At 41.5% G+C, this 21,342-nt stretch overlaps 1 protein-coding gene across 1 annotated transcript; it reads left to right on the forward strand.

The window, feature by feature from the left end:
• Positions 1 to 83: 83 nt before the first annotated feature.
• Positions 84 to 21,048, forward strand: GTF2H1 (general transcription factor IIH subunit 1). Its single transcript, XM_072338412.1, has 15 exons — positions 84 to 248; positions 3,609 to 3,777; positions 5,538 to 5,730; positions 8,144 to 8,306; positions 9,768 to 9,861; positions 10,657 to 10,806; positions 11,807 to 11,886; positions 12,572 to 12,702; positions 14,372 to 14,459; positions 15,700 to 15,788; positions 16,560 to 16,677; positions 17,508 to 17,598; positions 18,885 to 19,000; positions 19,854 to 19,946; positions 20,493 to 21,048. Exons 2-15 carry the CDS (start codon positions 3,624 to 3,626, stop codon positions 20,577 to 20,579), a joined length of 1,647 nt encoding a protein of 548 aa, XP_072194513.1. The 5' UTR covers positions 84 to 248; positions 3,609 to 3,623; the 3' UTR covers positions 20,580 to 21,048.
• Positions 21,049 to 21,342: the final 294 nt, after the last annotated feature.

Here is a 21,342-nt window from a genome sequence, read left to right on the forward strand (position 1 = left end):
GGGGTGGGGGGGAGCGGCCACGTGATCGCGGAGGACGTGCCTCGGCGGCCTGCGTCCTCGTCACGTGACGCGGCCTCCCCCGCCCTGCCGGTGCCTCGCGGCCCGTTCCGGTCACGTGCCCGCCCCTGCCCGCCCCATGGCCCCAGCGGCGGCGGCCCGACCCCCTTAGCGCCCGCACCGCCCCGGGCCCGGCCCGGTCTCCCCGCGGCCCGCAGCGCCCGCCCGCCCGGAGCAGCTCCCGCCCCACGGTAAGCAGCGCGGCGCGCGAGCGGCGGCGGCGGGCGCTGCGGGTGCCGGTGTGGGTGGCGAGGCCGATCCGCCGCGCTGCCCCGCGCTCCCCGAGCAGTCCTTACTGGGGATAGCGCCCGGAGGTCCGGCGCAGCGGGCCCGGCCCGGCGGGTTACACCGCGGCCTTCGGCCCGCCCGTTCCGGGGCTTCCTCCGCCGCCCGCTTCGCTCGGGCCCGGCGCTACAGCAGCCTCCGCACAAAGGCGGCCCGGCCCGGGTCCCGCACGGATCCTGCGGCAGCGTGACCGCAGCTCCGGCCCCCCCGATGCCGCGGGGCCTCGCGTCCGTGGCACGGAGCGGGCCCACGGCACCGCCGGGTACCGGCACTGAGGGAGCTGATGGCAGCATTGAGCCGACCCCAGCTCTGCCCCGGCTGGTCACCACCCCGAGCAGAGCCAGTGACAGCCCCAGGGGTGGCTTTTATGCCTGTTCAGAACTCGAGCACAGCAGCAGCACTGGGGAGCTCTCAGAGCTGTGAGGCACAGAGCACGCAGACCAGCTGCAGCAGAGGTTAGGGAGAGGCTCAATGGTAGAGGAAAATTGCTGTTAGAATGTGATGGCGTTTCCAGGTGATCCTCTCCCAGAGCCGGGGAGGAGCGGCTGCAGGTGGTCACCAGCCAGCAGCCCGTACTTTGCTCCTGCACAGCCCCTGCCCGTTGCACACCGCAGCCAATAGTACCAGCCCAGACAGGCACGGTGACAAATCCCAGCCGGGAGTTAGGCCTGATGCCTGGGATTTTTCCCAGCCATTAACCATCGCTTCAAAAATTGTGTCACCAGAGAATTTGGATGAACCTGTGCCTGGTTATCCTATACAGGGAGATGCTTTAAACCAGAGAAACGACTCTTCCAAAATTTGCAGTTGAATGACTCCAACGCTGCTGTTTTCTCCAGCAGACTAAAATTACCACTAGAGCTGCAAAACAGCACAATTTTTCCCCGTGACCACTGCAGTCCTTGCTTCTTGGAGCAGCGCTGCTGTGAACTGCAGCACCGATTGCTGGAAGCTCCAGAGCAGTGATCAGGCACAGATATGATGATGATGAGGCAGGCGGGAGTAGCTCATTGAGGGCTCTCACCTCCACAATGAGCCTAAGGACTGAATAAAGAAAAGAAGTCGGTGTGCTGTGTGGGGACGCGGCCTTCCTCTCAGCAGCAGCCAGGAGTGTCCTCATGCTGCTCTCACAGCTGGGTGAGATTCTATTTTAAAATTGTTCTGGTACTTCTTGTAACAAGAGGAGCCATCTTGTTTCCATTAATGAAAGATGGTAACTTCACTAAATCCTGATTATTGTTCTTTTTTATACCAATACATTGTTCAAAAGACAGCTGGTGGCTTTCTGCATTTTGTGTGTGATGCTGGTTGTGCTTGCGTGATCCTGCCGCCACTATTAGTTGCTGCATGAGAAAGAGAGCATGACAATGACAAGTATGAGTCTATGCCCTCCATGCCCTCCCAGCAAGCAGAAGGAGCCACTTGTGGGATCTGTGCTCACAGCCTGCGTGCTGCAGGCACGGTGCTGGCAGCGCTGCGGCTATCAGCGAGAAATTGCTGCTGGTTGCTGCGTGCTGCAGCAAAAAAGGCTGCTTGTAGGTGGGTGAAATAGCACAGTACAAAAGCATGGCAACTCAGCACAGTGAGCCCCAAATGCTTCTCTTTCTGTTCCGTGCAGTTTAAATTCCTTTGCATTCTGTCGCTTTGTCTCTTCTGCTTTTGATAATAATGTCCTTGAAAGGGTAGAAAGAAATGAAAATCCTCAGTCTTGCATGTATGGAGGTTTCTGGTCTGTTGGAACATGTGGGCCGCTGTCTCTTTCCGGTAAGGATGAGGTGCTGATGGGAGACCAGAGACCCACAACAGAAAATTCAGCATAACACGAGAGCAGGAAAAACACTGAAGGATAATAACGCTGATGGGGACACTGTAATGGACTGTGCTGAGAAGCGGTCGTGAAATGATGCCATGTGGTTTTCCTTGAGGAAGCAGCATTAGCAGGGCTGCTCAGAGTGGCACAGCCTGTTCTGGCTGCTGCTGCAGTTGTGTGGATGGGAACCCCCACAGTCAGATCTGCATTGTTGAAGTGTTGGGTGAGGCTTCAGCTGATAAATGCTACAGAGGGATGAAACTGAAGTGCAGGATCCGTTCACCACGAAAGCTTTCCATATGTTATTTTACGTAACACATTTTGATGATGGGCTTGCAATACTGAGGAAAATGCTGTGCTGCTATACAAGCTGTCTGAGCAAAATATCAAAAATAAAGACCCTGCATACCCACAACGTTCAGAGGTACCATTCTGTGCTAGGTAATGTTGGTGTAATAAGCTATATGCGCTGCTTTGATGCAGGCGTACAAATGCAAATCTGACAGATACTCTGAAAACCCACAAAACATACATACTGGCTTTAGAAAATACTGTTTTGTGTTTCAACAGGAAAGTTCGTGGTGTACAATATATATTAATTGGACAGACTAAACATTTTCAACAAAGATGTCGTTTTTTGATGGGCGTGCAATAGTACATTATTAGAATCTGCTGGGCACACCTATGGTGAACTTATTCTCTTGAGAAATTTGAAGCTGTAGGGTGAAGCTGTAAAGAGGGAGGGATAATGACTGCTGGAAATGGTACAGCAAGTATTAACAGGCTTCTGAATGTGAGACAGGTGAAAAATCCCATTCTTTTGAAGCAGATACAGCATTTTATCCTGTGGTGTCTGGGGGAGAGGGGTAGGGAACTGCTCGGCTGACATGAAATGTACAGAATATTGTACGAGCCCTCAGCAAAAAGCACTGCAGTAAGAGCAGGGCTGTCACCCAGCTGCACTATCTTTAGTGCAGAGAACTGAAAATCCATGATTTTTCACATACCTTGTATCCCTCCCTCTTCTGAAATGATTTAGCATCTGCTGCTCATGCTGAAGGAATCGCTGCCAAACGCTGGAGGAGATCTGCAGTTTGTGTTTCTGCATAGCTTTGGGTTTTTTTGCTGTTGATTTTTGTTGTGTTTTTTTTTCTGATCTGCAAAGAATAGTAAAGAAACATTAAAACTTGGTTATCGGTTTAAGGTTTGGTGGTCTTTTATTGAAGCACAAGCAGTGTCAGCAATGTAAGTAGATGAATTATTTAAATAGCGGGCAGTATTTTGTTAAAATAAGTTCGTTAATTGTATCGTCAGTGGGGAAGCATGTCTGTCTGGAAGGGTTCAAAAATGACGTGGGCATTAACAAGTACATACAAGCCACAGTGCCTTGGCAAGGAAAGTAAAAGAATTACAGCAAATAATAATAATAATTAGCTCTGCTGTATGTTTTTAATAGCTCCTTGTAGCTGCAATGGCAACGTCATCAGAAGAAGTGTTACTGATAGTAAAGAAGGTCCGCCAGAAGAAGCAGGATGGAGCTCTCTACCTTATGGCTGAGAGGATAGCATGGGCACCCGAAGGCAAAGACCGCTTCACAGTCAGCCACATGTACGCAGACATAAAATGTAAGTGAAAACTTCCCCTATTTCAGTAAGTTCTTCAGTAAGTAATATTCCAAGAAATGTTGAAATACAACCCAAAGCATACTGCTGTAAAGCACTGATGTTACTTGGGAAGGTCGCAAGGATCTGGAGCTTTGGCTAGGCTGTTCTAGGCAGCAGCAGTGATCAGGAACACAGCGAATGATTATTGGTTTATGATGGATGTGGCAGCAGAACTTCTGTACTCTGCAAATCTTTGTTATACTGCATTTTCTATTAAATTAAAAAAATAAAATAAAATCCCAACCCAGAACTCTGCAATAAACTGAACAGAAATCATCCATGCCATATGCTTGTGGAGGGAAGGGTGGGAGGAGGGCTAAGGAGAAGAGTATAGGAGCATAAAACAAAAACTATCTATCTGGCATGTCATCTATTCAGTTCTGTATCTAAGGCTGTTCCAATCTGCTTACAAAATGAACATGGCTTATATTTTCACCCAACAGACCATTACTTCAGAAGTGCTGGCTTCTGTAGTTTGGCCTGACAGTCATTTACCAGAGAAGCATTTGCTGCTGCATAGTTCTTGCAAGTCACAACTGAACAGTAAATGTCTGTATGCTGTTTTTCTGGCTCCAATTAGTACAAACGTTCCATGTGTTGCAATGCCAAAAAAGGAATGAAGCATGTTGTATGCATCGTTTGGTTCAGCCCTAGTGGGTACTGCAGCACCAACAAAAGTGGGTGCGATGAATCAAATCTAAGTTGCCTTTTTCTGAAATACACGTGCTATAAGTTAAAAGGTCTCATTATATTCAATTTTGTGAAGGCTTTATCCAGCTATTTAGCTTATGCATAAGCAGCTTATATAGACGTTGAAGCATGCACGCAAATAAGTCTTTATAACTTAAATGAAAGCTGCTATTTTATGTCTTTGTACAATCCAAAAAATAAAAATGGGATGGAGAGGAGGAGGCTGTTAATGGAGAGGAGGAGGTTAATGCTGTTTGCAGTGCTTTGTTGAAGTCAGTGTAGAACTGTCCATCAATGTAGTTGTTTGCAATCCATAAGCACAGTTGTTCTAGCCTCTTCTCCCTCTAGTTACAGAAAAGGAAGCGGAAGTCGGGTTTTCCTTATGAGTCATTAGGGTGCAGCAGCACCTTGGAGGCATTGGGATCACCTTTTAGGAATACCTGTGGCTAACTGCTTAGCACACCACTTGAAACCAGCATACTTTTGCTGTCAGCGTCCTGTTACCCCACCCTGCATTTGCTTTCTTACTACTACTCTTCTGTGGAAACTGATCCAGCTGGAAAAACAAAAGGGGATGCTTCTCATTGGATTGCTTCCTTGGTTTTGGTTACTGTACAAACATTAACACCAGTACAAGAGAAGTGGCAGGAAGAGAGGTGGAGTGGGGACACAAGACTGTCACTTCTCAGCATCAGCCTGGACTTGTACTAGCTTGTAGCCTCCAGGTGACTGGTTTGCTGGCAGAGAACGCAGAGAATGCAAAGATGAATCTAGGCTCCTAAGGTGTGGTGGAAGGATACTGAGCAATGGGCTGCTGGTGGCAGTGTCTTGTATTTTGGGCTGACTGTGCAGCAGTCCGACTAATTTAAGGGGCAAACAATGTTCTACTTGCGTGGCTGGAGTTCACACGCAGAGTAATGATATTTAATTGGAAGATGTGGATACTTGCTTCTAACCAAATACTCTAGGGAAGAGACTTTCCAGTATAAGCTTGCTGTCTGTTGCTAATTAATACTCTCTATGCAATCTAGGCCAGAAAATCAGTCCAGAAGGTAAAGCTAAAATTCAGCTTCAGCTAGTATTGCATGCAGGGGACACAACCAACTTTCACTTCTCCAACGAAAGCACAGCAGTGAAGGAGCGAGATGCAGTAAAGGATCTTCTTCAACAACTGTTGCCCAAATTCAAGAGGAAAGCTAATAAAGAACTTGAGGAGAAGAACAGGTAAAGGCGATCTGAAAGCTGCTTTTCTTATTCCATAGTTCTTACTTAATTATAGCATGTTTCTGCCAACAGTTGTAATGTTGTATTGCAGCATTATTAGTGACATTATGTTTGTGAAAAACTTTCCACTTTCAGTTTCAATCCTCAGGGTTTATATAAGCGTAACATGTTGAGACTGTCCCTGCATTCTCAGTGGCACATTCCCAAGGTGTGACGGCAACTACTCAGCCTTTCATACCTGTGGGTATGAGATGAAAGCACCCAAGTGGCAGTCTGTCTCTTTAGCATTCCTGAGTACACACTTATCACTTTAAAAAGCTGCAAGCACTTCAAAACTTTTACTTTCCCTCCTGAAGTTTTCATCTTCCTGCCATCACCCCCACCCCGCTTCACATACCCTTATTGCTCCTTCCTCCCTGCCTGCCCAGACAAATCTTCTATCCTGGTATGTTGTGGACTACACTAAATTGTTGGGGTTTTTTGTTTTGGTTTTGTTTCATGCATCTCACTTGATATGCAGCGTAGTTTATTCTTCAGCATACAGGATGTTTATTCTAAAATAAATTTAATGAAAAGAGTTTCAGGAATTAAGTCATTTTCCCAAAAGGGCTTTTAAGATATCCTTTGAAATGCTCATTTTAAACTGGTCCTTGTGCGCATAGGGCGTACTTCTCTCTGCCTCTCCAGATGAGTTTCACTGGCATCTCATGTGAATCCTCCACCTGCTAGCTTCCATTTTCAAAGCTTTGAACTAACTAAGTAAAATATTTTGGATTTTTTTTCTTGAAAATAGGAACATTACTTCACCAGACAGATTAGATCTTCACAAAGGGAAATCTTTACACAGGCAAGAGCCCTTATATAGTAGCTCTGACAGAGATATGAGATGAGCTGTTTTCTGTACTGCAGGGACAGCTAGCATCCACAGCAGTGCAAACTGCTTTGGCACTATTGCCGTATAGTTTCTTTATTGCTCCTTCCTTTTCTCTGACAGTGATAATAGTGAGTAGCTGTACAGCCTTACCTCTGAACCCTTGCACCCCTAAATGGAGCTTTATAGTATTTTATCTTTTAGCATTAAAAGCTTTTCTAGTTGTAAAAAAGCGGAAGCAGAAGAGGCAAAGTCTCTGTACACAGTCTGTTCATTTGACAATTAAAATCCAAATCCAGTAATATGACTTCACTGCTTAGTTTGGAACAGATGTGGCCCAAAAAAACTATTCTGGAAGGGTACCACATCCCGGGTCCCTGTGGCACTTTCCCCATTTATTAATAGCGAGGGGTGAAGTGTGAATGAAAACTCCAACATCTAATGACCTATTTCAAATCTGACAGACTACTGCTTGCTGCTCTAACTTGTAGTCATTGTCACTAATCCGTGTTTGTAAGAATTAAAATAGAATAGAAAGAATAATATGGTGTGAAAACACACCAGGAATCTGTCATCCTAGAAAGTTACCACTTCTGTCTCATCCTACTTCACCCTCAGAACAGCTGCAGACTTCAGCCAAACTGTAATTTATCCCCATTCTCCCCATGTCTACATAGTATGTATTCATAAGATTCCTCTGTGGTGTTTTTTTTGTTCACAGTGAATATCCTGAGGAACATGCTTAGCTTGTTGAGATTTTTGGCTAACTGTCCACACGTTTGCATGTGTCTCATTAAATAACCTGCTGGGCTTCACATTGGGTATACAGCTACGTGAAAAGAATATGGACCAACTGAAGTTTCTGGGCCGTACATTGTTTGCATTTTGGACAGTAAGGGTGATACTGGTGATCTGGATTGTAGCTTTTGTAAACATTATCCCCTAGTGGATGGAGGCAGCAACTTGTGCTACACATGAAAGTTAAGCAATGTCACCAACAGAAATGTTAATGAACAAAAAACCTCACAGTAACTTGCATCTTAAGATATCTTATTTCATGCATACTTTGTATTCTGCATTCTTGCGCTAGAATAGAGAACTGTAGGTACCAAACGTTAAGATTTTGATCAAGAATTGGGTAGTGCCTCAATCTCCTTTTTCTACCGTACCACCTTTGTTATGAAAGTTCAGGAAAATTAAATTTGCTTTTGCAGTTCAGAAGACTCCAGCCTAGGGCATGCAAAGATGCATGCTTCACAGAGTATTTAAGGACAAGACATGAATCCCACATTAATGCTTTCTTAGGCGATACTTTTTCTAGCATTTCATGCTACCCCTGAAAGATTTTGAGCACTTTCTTTGTTCTTTTGGGACAAATATCATCATTATTGAGGTTGGTTGTTTGCACAGTCTTGTTAAGAAACACAGCATTTTTGAAAGAAAAGTTAGTTTCTGTTCCTGTTGTGAACTCATATTACCTATGGAAATCCTAGTGATTTATCCTGCAGCATTTCAATTCTATTCAATACGTTCTTTTACCAGAATGCTGCAAGAAGATCCTGTTTTGTTTCAGCTCTATAAAGACCTTGTTGTGAGCCAAGTAATCAGTGCTGAAGAATTCTGGGCCAACCGTTTAAGCCTGAATGCAGGGGATAATTCTGCAGCACCTAGTAAGCAGGATGTGGGCATCTCTGCAGCATTTCTGGTATGTTGAACCTCTCATCGAAAGCATTTTAGAGCAAACAAACTGGGGAAGTGAGAGTTCTGCTCCTGTACTTTATTCCCATATACTTGAATGTTTTTCTTTCCTGGTACCTCAGTTTAATATTTCTCTGCCTCTTAGACTATTGCAAGCATCAAGGAGGAAAAAAAGTAAAGGTACAGTGCAAATTCAAACCCAAAACTGTATCAATATAGGTTGCTCAAATTTAACTTAAAGATACAACACACAGATTCTGTGTAAACTGCTGTTCCATCTTCCATGTAATAGGAAAAAAAGGCAAATTCTGTCATTAGATTACTGTATTAATGCAATTAATTAAAAAGCATCTCTTGTAATGTCCACCCGCATAAGTGAAGCAGCAAAGAGTCCCACACAAACAGTCTTATGCTTTCCCCATATTTATAGAATCATAGAAATCACCAAGGTTGGAAAAGACCTAAAAGATCATCCAGTCCAACCGTTCACCTATTAATAATAGCTCCAACTAAACCATGTCCCTCAACACAACATCCAGTCTGTTATGTTTTTGTTTAACCTGGAACATTCTTTCAGCTGCTCAAAGGCCCAACTTGTACATCTGAAAGCTTGTTCCATCTCTTTCCCAAACATACAGTTACATTAGCCTGTATAGAATCTCAGTGCAACCTAAGACATTATAATCCAGGTACAGTCTTCAGATTCCTCCTACAGGTCCATGTTTTTACACTTGCAACAAAACTCATACAGATGGCAACTTGTTAACAGAAATCCCATTTCTGTCTTTGAAATGACTTGTGCACACAGCAGAGGTTTGAGTGGGAAGGAGGAGATGGGAATTATTTTCTGACGTACCTACTATACACTCACTAAATACATAAGAATTTAAGTGTACTGAAAAAAAAAGAAAGCCAGAATATGTAGGCACCCGCTTTCTCTTGTTACAGAGAATGTGACTGTGCTTACTTGCTCCAGACATTCCTAAAGAGAGAACTCTAACTTGCAGGCTTTAGCTAAGGCAGTTTTTAAGTTCAGTGTTATTTATCATTTGTACTGAGATGCCTCTCATATATAAGAAAAGGAGTAACAGCCATAAACTGTTATTGATTCTTCATCAGATGAATTGTTGAGTAAACACCCAAAGATAGGCATACATGGTACATATAGCTATTTTTGCTTGGATATATTAAATGAACTACTCCTCTTCATTGTTTCTGCTTTCATCTTTAAAATTTAGTTTCCTTGAATCGTGCCTTAGGTAGTAAGTATAATAAAGTAACCAGTGATGCTCTTTTGTTTTGTGTTTTGTAAATATCTATTTATGATCAAATATGCTATGGATTATTGTAGAAAGAAGATTATTTATCTACAGCAGAATCAGACTGCAGGATGGCAGTATTTTCTTTCTCCCTTTCCAGAAGATATTCAGACTTAAGCTGTTTCTCCTCCCTGTTTGCTTTTTCTTAGGCTGATGTACGACCTCAAACAGATGGCTGCAATGGTCTGAGGTACAATTTGACTTCAGATATCATTGAATCCATATTTCGAACGTATCCTGCAGGTAAGAGTAGTGCACTGCTTTACATTCGTGTAAGATTTGTTTACTACCATCTTACCACAGGAAGTCAAAGCCTTGAAGTATACAGGACTGCAACTTCAGTCTCTTGGATTATTTTTCCCTACTAAGTTTCTGTAATGTGAGGAGGGATGGGAAGAAGCATGTGCTAAGATGTGTTAGGATATAGAATCATAGAATCACCAAGATTGGAAAAGACCTAAAGATCATCCAGTCCAACCGTTCACCTGTTACCAACAGCTTCCACTAAACCATGTCCCTCAACACAACATCCAGTCGTTCCTTGTTTCAACTAATGAAATGGAGTTTTCATTTCAAAAGTGTTTTAATTTGTTCCACCTGCTTTTTGATTGTAAGCAGAGATTTGACTCCCATGATAATCTACTGAGTATTTCAATTCCTCGGAGGGGAAGAGTGATTTCCTTCCTTCCCTTGCACTACACTGAACACTGACACTGGTTCATTTGGGCAGTAGGTTACAAATGCTAGATCCATTTTGAGGACAACTAGAATTCTGTCAAGAAGACTTCTTGTGTGAGCGCAATTTAGAGTATTCAAATTCCTGTGATGTGCATTTCTTTTCAGAGCATTAGGTAGCATTGCAGAGCATAGAAGAGTACCCATTAACTGGTGCTTAACCTGTGCATTCCCTTACACTTAACTGGCATGAATGACGATAGCACCAGACAGAAAGCTAGGAAGCAAGTAAGAAAATACTAATATGAAATGCTGTATTAAGATTTGCAGAACACTTTGTAATCATTACTTGTTTGTTTGCAGTAAAAATGAAATATGCAGAAAATGTTCCACATAACATGACAGAAAGGGAATTCTGGACACGATTTTTTCAGTCTCACTATTTCCATCGGGACAGGCTCAATACAGGCTCGAAAGATCTCTTTGCCGAATGTGCCAAACTGGATGAGAAAGGTAAGCTTTGTGACTTGGTTGCTGCAGTAGGCTGTTAGCGATCTTACAGAGCACAGCACAAGACAAACAGCCAGAACAACTTGCAAAGCTGAAGTCTGCATTTTCTGATGTCCATTTATTGGACATCTTGTTAAGGCAAGAGGCGGAGACTGTCACCAGAAATTGTCTGTATCTTTGCTGTTCTTAACCTGACTGCAAATGCATTCCTTGGAATAAATGGGGATGTGCTAGTACAAGAAATACCCTTTATCACAATTCATGCACCAATAAATTAGTGATAAATTCCAATAATTTACCATCATGACAGGTTAGTTATGCTCTGCTATCAGTTGCTATGGAATAAATTAGTTTACATAAACCTTCATTTTGTGGCTGTGTACAACTTACAGCAGGTGCAGCTTTTATAACAAATTGAATGTTTATCAACAGAAAAGTGTGGATCTCATCCCATATTTTCCATAGGAGTTGCCATCTCTATCCTGTCCACCTTTTTAACGAAAACTTAAGTCAGATTACATTTAATCTGTATGGTTTTTTAATCATCCAGACATATGAAGAAGTAAAATCACTTAATGCCATTCCTTAGTACGTGTTAGAATTCTGACAGGATATGGGTTCTATTAGGAACCCACAGCCCTTCACAAGGAAAAGCTATCATAAGTTACTATGATTACTATGGTTACTTCTACCCAAAGCGATCCAGTAATACGGAGCCAGAGTTAAAAGAAAAATGTCAGGCTTCCCAGTTTCTACTAACAACTAATACTAAAAGCATCCTCTATTTTAATACAGAGTACAGCAATGAACAGAAGTAGATGAAAGCTGCTGTAATTAGAAGGCTGATCTCTTACAATAATTTTTCAAGTTTATTGCTTATTTTCAAGGAAACTTTAAAGGGTTGAAAGATCTAATCAGTGATATTTGAGAATATTGATTTTTAAACGTTAAATATAATATAGTAATCCCACATGTGTTTTTTTTTCCTGCTACTCTTATACAGGGTTAAAAGCAATGGTGTCTCAAGGAGTGAAAAACCCTATGATAGATTTAACAGCTTTGGAAGACAGAACATTAGATGAAGTAAGTAGTTGGCAACAACAAATTTAAGGGGAAATTGGGTCCTTCTCCTTCCTGTTCAAATTACCACAAACACTATTTCTAAAACACAGCACTTAGAAGGCTGCTGCACTTACTGAGTACTCCGCATTTACACAGTCATATGTCTGTGAGGAACTGAAGCCTGTGCCCAACCGCTTGTGTTAATGTGCTGGGTGTGCTGCAGGACCTCTCACTTTTCTAAATGAGTTCCTTCCACCTTGTATGGCTTTGCACACAACCCCCACTTACCCCCCCAATTATAGCAGATTCTGTCTGGCTTCTTCCTAACTTTTAGAACCTGTGGCCACAAAACAGGAAAAAAAAGGTTTTAGCCTTTCTCCTTACTTTGAGTGTTGCTGTTGGGTTCTGCTTAATTTTATGCATGTTGTATAGAATTTTATCTAGATTTAATTACTTTGTTTTGTCAAAAATAGCTCAGTGTGAAGTTACCTGCCTTCATGTATAAACTAAAACAATTTTTATAAATAACGTACCACAATATAAAATATTTAAGGATGCAGTTTTCTGCAGCTGGCTTAATTAAACCTTTCAGTTATAATTAACAATAATGCTTTGTACCACTGAAGCTCAGAGGAGATAGCATGGCTTCCTGACTCAATGGAAAACATAGAATGGTCCTTTTGGCTCAGTGTTGTTCTCTTTATAGGGCTATGGTGTTGCTCCTGTGGCCTCTACATCAAATGCCTCAAAATCTGCTAGAGAAAGTAGCAATGCCGCCATTATAAAACGCTTTAATCATCATAGTGCCATGGTCCTTGCAGCTGGCCTCAGAAAACAGTAAGTTTCAATGTTGTCTGAAAGCTAAATATTTTTAACAAATTAAAGAATTTCCAGAAGGAAAATACATCTGCTGTTATTCATCCAGTCCTTTCCTGTAATTTTTACGAGCAAATTACTGTGTTCTGGAAAGAAAAGTACCATTAGGTTCTATTTTACTTTTTATGAAGTTCTTCAGATCTGTCTCAGATGACAGGTGCTATTGTTAGCTGAGTTGCTCTCCTACCATTCATACATAGAAAATAGAAAGGATGATTCTGTCTCTCTTCTCTATCCCTGCTGAAGGCTGCATCAAAGGGGAGATCTGGTTCAGGGGCTCCACCTACCACCTTCCAGGAGTGGATCTGCTGTGACTTCCTATAGTGGGTTGCATGGGAGAAGGCAAATGAGGAAGCACAACATGAATGTGATATGCATGGATCACATAAAGGTTTACCTAGGGGAACATCCTGTCCCTGACTGACTGCTGTGGTTTAACCCAGCAGGTGGCTGAGCACCACACAGTTGTCTGTTCACTTTCCCCTTTCCCAGTGGCATAGGAGACAGAATCAGGAAAAAAAGTAGAACTCATGGGCTGAGATAAAACTATTTACTTAAGAGTCAAGGGAAATAGTTATGAATATATACATACACACACACACACACATATATATATATAAATAAATGTATGCAACTATACAACTAGTGGTCCACAAGCAATTGCTCACCACCCCCAAACTGATGCCCACCTAGCTCCCTGAGCAGCAGCAGAACAGAGGCAGATGAATTCCCACCCCCTTCAAAACTCCTTCCACATGATGTTGTAAGGTACGGAATATCCTTGGGACAGTTTAAGTCAGCCGTCCTAATTGTTTCCTCCCAGCTCCTTAGGCTCATTGCTGAGAATGGCCTTGGCTCTACAACACTGCTAAGCAACAGCTATAAACATCACTGTGTTACCAGCATTGTTTTTGTTCTAGAACCAAAAATGCAGTGTCATCCCAGACACTCTGAACACTTCTATCCCAACTGAAATTAAGACAGTTACATAAATTTATAGTAAAATCTACAGGTAAAACATCTTTTTTAAAAAGGGGGGGGGGAGGGGTGATGCATTAGGTTAGATGTAAGGTCTGTTGTACAGTTTGTTCCCAGACAACCACCTAAATAGATTAACACTGTATCCAAGTCCTACAGTCCCTCACAGGTAGGAGATCTTAAATACTGTCTTCTGCATAGCTGAGCTCCCTGACACCGTTCTCATCTTTTCCAAACTGAACAGTGGATCTCAGATAATCTCTTCTGGATAATACATGTCTCTGCTCCTCAGTTCGGAGAGGAAAATCAGTAACTCATTCTGAAACAGCAGATTCTAAGAGCTCCCATAGCCTTGCTAGTATGTCATAGGCATAACTATGTATGCAAATCATACACTTTCACTGTTGGCACACCACTATTTCTGCAGCAAGGGAGAAATACCCTACCCTGCTGCTGAGTTTCCTCCTGGACAAAGCATTATTTGAGGTGTTGGCTCCTTTTATCTACATAAACTTCTTCCAGTGAAGACACAAGGGGGGGAAGCAGATGTACCGTATGAGTATTTTTGAAACATAAATTTACTTTGTCTTTAGCTTGTGTCTTAAATTTCCTGTGAGGTGAATTCTTCTTAATGCTGTTTCTCTATTTTAAGAGAAGCACAAAATGACCATTACAGTGAGACCAGCAGTACGGATGGAAACTCCAGGGATTCAGATTTCTTTCAACCACCAATGAAAAAGGTATAAAGTCAGCTGATGCCATTCTAGTTGGAAGAATTTGGATGTTGTCTCTTAAAGCATTGCTGAAGGTTTATTATGTGTTTTAAGAAGCACCTAAACCAATACTTGTTACTCTATATACTTCTATGCTAAATAACTAAGGGCAAAGTGAGAAGCCTTGAGAATAAGAACATCTGTTAGCAAACACAAACTATACCTTGAAGTATTGTTCTGTTGATCTGTTTAGTAGGGCCCCCTGAAAGCAGAAGTTTCCAGTGTGATTCTGATTAGACAGAAGTTACTTTTTTCTCCGTACTGTGCAGTTGTATTTTTGCTGTTTGCCTGAACAGTTCTAGGGAAGATACATCCAAAAGGAGTATTGGTGCTTGAGAGTCAATATTAACCTATCAAGTGTACATTTGTAGAGAGAATGATTGAACTGACTCATGGCAGTCTTCATCTTAGGGGTAGAAGTTGGAGGAAGTTTAAACAAAGAGCAATGATGTCTGGTGCACTGACATAGAGCACAAGCCTGTTTTAGAGCGACCACAGCAGCTCACAAAGTGGACAGAAAATACTGTAATTGCTGCAAAGACTGAATACTCCTTGCGGGAATTGACAGTTAAAATAGGTTGACTTAAAGCCTTTATGTATTGCTAAGAAAGCCTTTATATACTGCTAAGACAAGAGCATACAACACATGTTGTTAAATACTGAAGAAGTCAACAGCTTTGACCTTCTTGAAAGTTAGTTTTTACTGAAGGATAAACATGCCAGCCCTGGAACAAGTGTGATGAGAGGAATGAGAAAAGAGTATAACAGTAAGAAACTCCAAAGGTAGGTTTCTCATTCTTCAAAGTCCATTGGCACTGTCCTCTTACCTCTCACCACTAATACTCTAGCTCTGCTGTCACCAAACAGCTTGGATAATTATTGCTGTGTCAGTCCTATACTCCTGGACTTCAGCAATTAAATCATTACTCTTTCTGTTTACATAGAGGTAAATGACTTCAGTAGAGAGAACAAAGAATGGTCTATGTATAACAGAAAAAAAACTGTACATGTTAAACAACATTGGTCACACCTCCCTCGAGAGCATAGATGCTAACTGTTCCAGGCAATTTTGTTTCATTAAGGTGTGTCTAAACCTTTCACTCAAAAAAAAAACAAAACAAAACAACAGGGAAGTGAGAAGAAAAATAACACTAAATGCATCAAATTGTGTTATTAGTAACGTCTACAATTCTTTGGCTTATTTTAGGTGAAACTACAGGAATCCATTGAATATGAAGATTTAGCAATGAATAATAGCACTAAAACTATTGCACTAAATTTAAAGAAATCTGACAGGTAAGTTAACAATAGATGCTGACTAATTCAATGTCTTTGATATAGCAAGTCTCTCATCACAGCCTGAAGAGAATCAGGAGATGTAGTTCCCACTGTGCAATACTCAGCCAAGCACTTCTCATTTAAATTTGTATTTTGATTTCATTTTGCTTTTCAGCAAGTTTCTATAAACCTGCTGGGAAGACTTTGACATGTAATTTCTATGCAAGACTTAAGAGACCGATTGTCATAGTTCAGCACTTTGCTGCAGCTCGTAGAAGAAAAATGAACATGATATGTGCATTTACAACTCCAAGCAAAACAAGCAGCACTGGGATAGTTTGAGCTGGTCACTGGTTTGTTACTGTTGTAGTAATTGTCCTCTTGTTTTCTAGACCACTAAGCTTGAGAATCATAGAGAAGGACAGATGCCACAGGAAAGACAGTCAGCTAAAACATGCATGCAACTTCCTTTCTCTGAGGTTCACATTGGTGTGAAGTCCTCTGCTACACTGATGTTCCCAAAACTGAGCATAGTGGATGGCAGAGAGTTTTTCATGAGCTTGCTTGCAAATTCAGTGTTAGAAACTGCTGCCTCTTTTGCTGCCTTACCCTCCCCTCTTCCCATGTAGCACTGTGTTTTACTTTTTACGTCAGTAAATAGGATTTAGGTAGCAATGTCAGCAGTAGCAAAGCATCCCAAATTAGAAATATTTCTACTGTCCACTGAATTTGGTGTCCATTTTACCAACACTCCTGTCAATATACTTTTCTCCTTCTCTCACCTCACAGGTATTATCATGGTCCAACTCCAATTCAATCACAGCAATATGCAACCAGTCAGGATATAATTAATTCTTTTCATAGTATTAGGCAAGAAATGGAAGCATATGTACCCAATCTAACTCAGGTATGTAAGAATTGTCCAGAAATTCCCTTCTTGATGTTAGCATTTTTATTTCTGTACACTTTGGCTACTGGAGTTTAAATTGTTCAGGGTAAACCTCGTTATCTCCAATAGTTTAATGTTGAGCTTATTTTACAGCTTCAGGTGGTACCTTTTCAAATACTGTGTTTAAGATCTAAGCATGGAAAAAAAAAAAATATATCGAAAAAGAAAATTGAAGCATTTCTGATATTCAGTTATATTCTACTATTACCATGTTCTTTTGAAGTAGTGGTGAAAAGTATATATATACACACACACACAGGATGGCTTACTTGAAGTACTGGTAAATATTACTGATCCCACCCTCTGAACTTTAGGAGGTAATGGTCTTAAGTCATTGCATGCGGGTTTATAACTAAATGGGTCTTTGTCTTAGAATGCATTCAAGTGCAGGACCTGCTTTTCATTGGGCTGCACTCTTTCTGGCAACTTGAGGGCAGCAGAGCCACCAGCTGATCCTCACCAGCCAGTAACTGAACTTTCCCTTTATGTAAACCCACTTTTGGCCCTAAGAAAAGGGACCACAATTGTGTGTTGCATGTCTGTACTGTAATGATCAACTTCATCTCATTTTGCACAGCCAGTTCGCATACTAGGTAAAGATTTGTTCATAATTCATTGGGGAGCTTTCACTGAAAAACGAGGGAATGCTTGCATTTAATTCTGCAGACTAGGAAGCTCTTCATCAGAACTTCCATTGTATGTTCCCGATTGCATCTCCACTGTTAGAGCTCACCTATGATTTATTTTTAAGGCATCACTGCAAAAATTTGTTCCCTCTTTGCTTTCAGGTTCTTTCAAGTGGTGATGCTACTAGCACTATTGCAGTCCTGTCACCTGGAGGAGCACTTATGCAGGGTGGAACACAGCAAGCCATAAACCGTAAGGATTTGACATATACAATATTTCAGTCACTTCTTATTACACAGCAGTTTGCTGTTTCGTATCTCTCTTAGATTGTTACACCGATATATGAAATTTTGGAAACACGGAACTGGAATAGCATTGGTTACAGAAACAAAAGCAAAGCAAAAACTCAGCCCAGCTAAGAGGCAGCACTGGCTGAAACTGTGCTGTGGCAAGTGGGTGACAGAACATCACAGAGCAAGTGAGGAAAGGATGCACCCAATACCAACTCCTCGTACAGTCGATGGGTTTTCAAGACATACTTCGTGAGAACTCTAAGGAATTGTACTATAGATAAGAGTTTTGAACTAGTGGAACTTATTTTTTGCAGCCTGAATTAGAATCTGCAGTTTGCTGAAAGAATGACCTACCTGTGCACTGCAAAGGCAAACAAGCAACTCATCCTCCTCCATCTCCATCCAACTACTGCATCCCCCACTATCACATTTATGCCACCTTGAGTTCCTTACCCTTTCATCTCACAGTAGATGAGTTCCTGCTCTCACAAGGCAGGGTTTAGAACAGTTTCCCTGTTTATGTTTTGTACTTGATCTGAAGGACAGCAGAGACTATTTAGACAGCTGAAAAAGTATGCACTCCTAGTGGTAATAAATGGAGTCCATCAAGCAGTAACAAAGCTTTCTTATCCTCCCCAGTTGACAGTCCCCTTCAACCCAGACCATCTTTTCTTCTAACATCCTTATCCTAGAGTTCCCTTTGGACTGTTCAGGCTTCTGTCATTCTCAGTGATTGTGGGTTTTGTTTTGGGGTTGTGGTGCCATCCCTACTTGTGAACCATGTAACCATTCTTACTTTAAGACACTGTTTGAAAGATAGTTGCTTGTTCCTTTATGTGCTCTACCTGACAAGTGTCATTGTTTTCTCATTCTTTCTTGTCAATGAGAGAGGGAAAATAATTACACAAGCTTGCATTATCTTCTGTACAACCCATTTAGTACTAGACTTCAAATAGAACAGTTAGTACTGCCCCACGTACTTTCTAATTCTGAATTGAAGCACGATGTCCATCCTTTGCCTGGGTAACATACAAGCTTCCACACACACAAGCCATAAATAAGCAGCTGACCTGATCTGATACACACCTCCTTCAGGTGTGAAGTGCCTCAGAGTCCCTTCCCAGCCAGCCTTCCTGTAATTCTAATAAGAAATATGTATTACATCCCTCATTCATTAGCCTTATGTTCTCATTTTATGTATCATAGTTTTGAGTGATATGAAAAACCCTTTTTTTCCTATTGCAGAGATGGTGCCAAATGACATTCAGTCTGAACTAAAACATTTGTATGTGGCAGTAGGGGAGCTGCTAAGACACTTCTGGTCCTGCTTTCCTGTTAACACGCCATTCCTAGAAGAAAAGGTAAGGCTTCCTCACTTGACTGGTTATGATATGGCCAGATCATTGTTAAAGATGACTGTCATTAAGTTGAAACATAGAGCTGATACACATGCATTAAGCGAGCACTTACTCATCCTTAGATGAAGGTCACAAAACAGTATAAAACATTACATTTTTCAGCAGTTCTGCTGGTGTTAGTGGCTACAGTCATGCATAGCCCTGCGTGCCTCTATAACCCCCAGTAGGAACATTGGCTGTTCACTAGCTTCTAACATAACAGTCAGCTGTATTCCAGCCACATATTTAACACTACCAGTTTTAAACACAAACAACAGCCACACTTCTACTCTAAGGCGTAACTGCCACATTGGTAGTTTCCAGGAAATCTTTATCCTTCTATCCATTGTTACTCAGCTTCTAAACACAAACTGTTTCTAGGAAGACAGTTGCCTTCATGAAGGGATGATGCCTGTCTATGACCAGGTTGCTTTCATGATTATTAGCATTTCTCTGTTGCTATTGTCAGCCTCTGACCTCACGTGTATCACGCAGATAATGACAGGCATCTTAGATTTTTTTGCTGCAAAATGTGACTGAAAAACTCACAGTATAGTCTTTGCTTAAAGCAAAAAGGATATTTTTGTTAACATGTGTTACTTGCTGACAAAGTAATAATGACGACATTGCCATGCTGCATTTTCAGACACACTACACTTGCCTCAAAAAATAAATATGCACTTAATTTTTAACTTAGAGACAGATGATTTAGGAATTTTCTTTCCTTGAACCATATATATTTCCAAGTATTCCCCCAGAATTAATTACAAAGTGTTTTGTGCAAATGATTACAGTATTGGTTCTTTTTGTCTTTCAGGTTGTGAAAATGAGGAGCAACTTGGAAAGATTTCAGCTTACAAAGCTCTGCCCATTCCAAGAAAAGATTCGGAGACAGTATTTAAGCACAAATGTAAGGGAAAAATACTCTGGTGCATGTTAATAATGTGAACCATAATTATCAAAGAATGGTAGCTTTGTTTGCTGCTTATTCTGGGTCATCTTAAGTTTATCTGTTTAGCGGGTAATTAGTTACACAGTTAACTATTCTTCTCCAACTCTCCCTTTCTACACTCTGCTGCATAATAGATTACCCAGCAGAAGGCAGCAGTCATGTTTTATTTCCTACTTCTGTCATGACTTAGGACTTGGGCAGCTACTTCTAAACAGTCTCCCACCGTACCAGATTTGAAGTGGTCATAGGCTAAATAGCAGAAAACAGCACAACCGAGCGTAATTTCCCTGGACCTTCACAGCTTAGTCACTATCTGAACTGCTCCCTCTACAGAGACTTACACAGCAGAGCTTCAGAGTCCTTTCTCAATCTGGCATACCTCCTTGATCTTAGTGAAATTACTTGTGAATGGAATAATCCAGCTGAGTGTGCTTGATCAAAGGGAGGGTGATCTATTCTCCATTAGCTGTGACATTTACTTCCTTTTCCCTCTTAATCTTTCAGTTGATAAGTCATATAGAAGAGATGCTGCAGACAGCCTACAATAAGTTCCATACATGGCAGTCCCGGCGTATGCTGAAGAAGACGTGAGAGTGCATGCTGTACAGGTTTGAGAACAAAAATCCGCAATAGGGATAGGAGTACAACCTAGCACATGTGCAGATCTTACAGTTGTTGCAGGAAGACCTGCAACCTATGGACTTCTGGAAATGATGCTAACTGAACTTGCACATTTTTTGAAAAAAAAGAACTGAGATTAAACTTGAAAACTAGGAAGAAGAACAAGAACGAACCAAAACAGAAGAGCTGAGGAGCAGAACTATTTAAAAGACACTGTTTACCGCAGTTACTCAGGAACTGCTTTTGATTTGCATTAAGAGCTGCTTTCAGAAATAAAAAAAATTTAAAGAGGGCGTATTAATAAAATCTCTTTTTGTCTATTTTTTTTTTTAATATGTATGGCACAGGGTAGAAATCAAAATGTTTTCACTGGATTCTGGCATTTTGTTGAATTCTTTGTATCTTCCGCAACCATTTAACAGTGCTATTTTAAAACAGAGCTGAAACTGGTTTTACTTCAACCATCCACGAGTGCGTAGCTGTCCAAAGATGAGCTACTGCCACGTTTCCCCCAAATTGGACACAAGAGACATTGCACTGAAAGCTGTTCATGATCTGGGGTCCCTAAAGGGATGGGGGACAAACTCTCACCAGAGATCTTGGATTTTTATGCAGAACTTTTTCAGCCATCTGTTTTGCATGTTTTCCTCTGAGTGCAAGTGTGTGCTACTGCAATCCTTTTGTTTTTTGAGGTGGCATTTGTTCTGAGGAGAGGATACTTCTTTTTTTTAAA

The sequence above is a fragment of the Excalfactoria chinensis genome, chromosome 5, assembly GCF_039878825.1.
Source record: "Excalfactoria chinensis isolate bCotChi1 chromosome 5, bCotChi1.hap2, whole genome shotgun sequence".
Classification (NCBI taxonomy): Eukaryota; Metazoa; Chordata; class Aves; order Galliformes; family Phasianidae; genus Excalfactoria; species Excalfactoria chinensis.

Coding starts and splice junctions, on each gene's coding strand:
- GTF2H1 (XM_072338412.1), top strand. CDS start 3,624: ATGGCAACGTCATCAGAAGAAGTGTTACTGATAGTAAAGAAGGTCCGC. Junction 3,778..5,537: donor CATGTACGCAGACATAAAAT/GTAAGTGAAAAC, acceptor TATGCAATCTAG/GCCAGAAAATCAGTCCAGAA. Junction 15,789..16,559: donor AATTTAAAGAAATCTGACAG/GTAAGTTAACAA, acceptor CTCACCTCACAG/GTATTATCATGGTCCAACTC.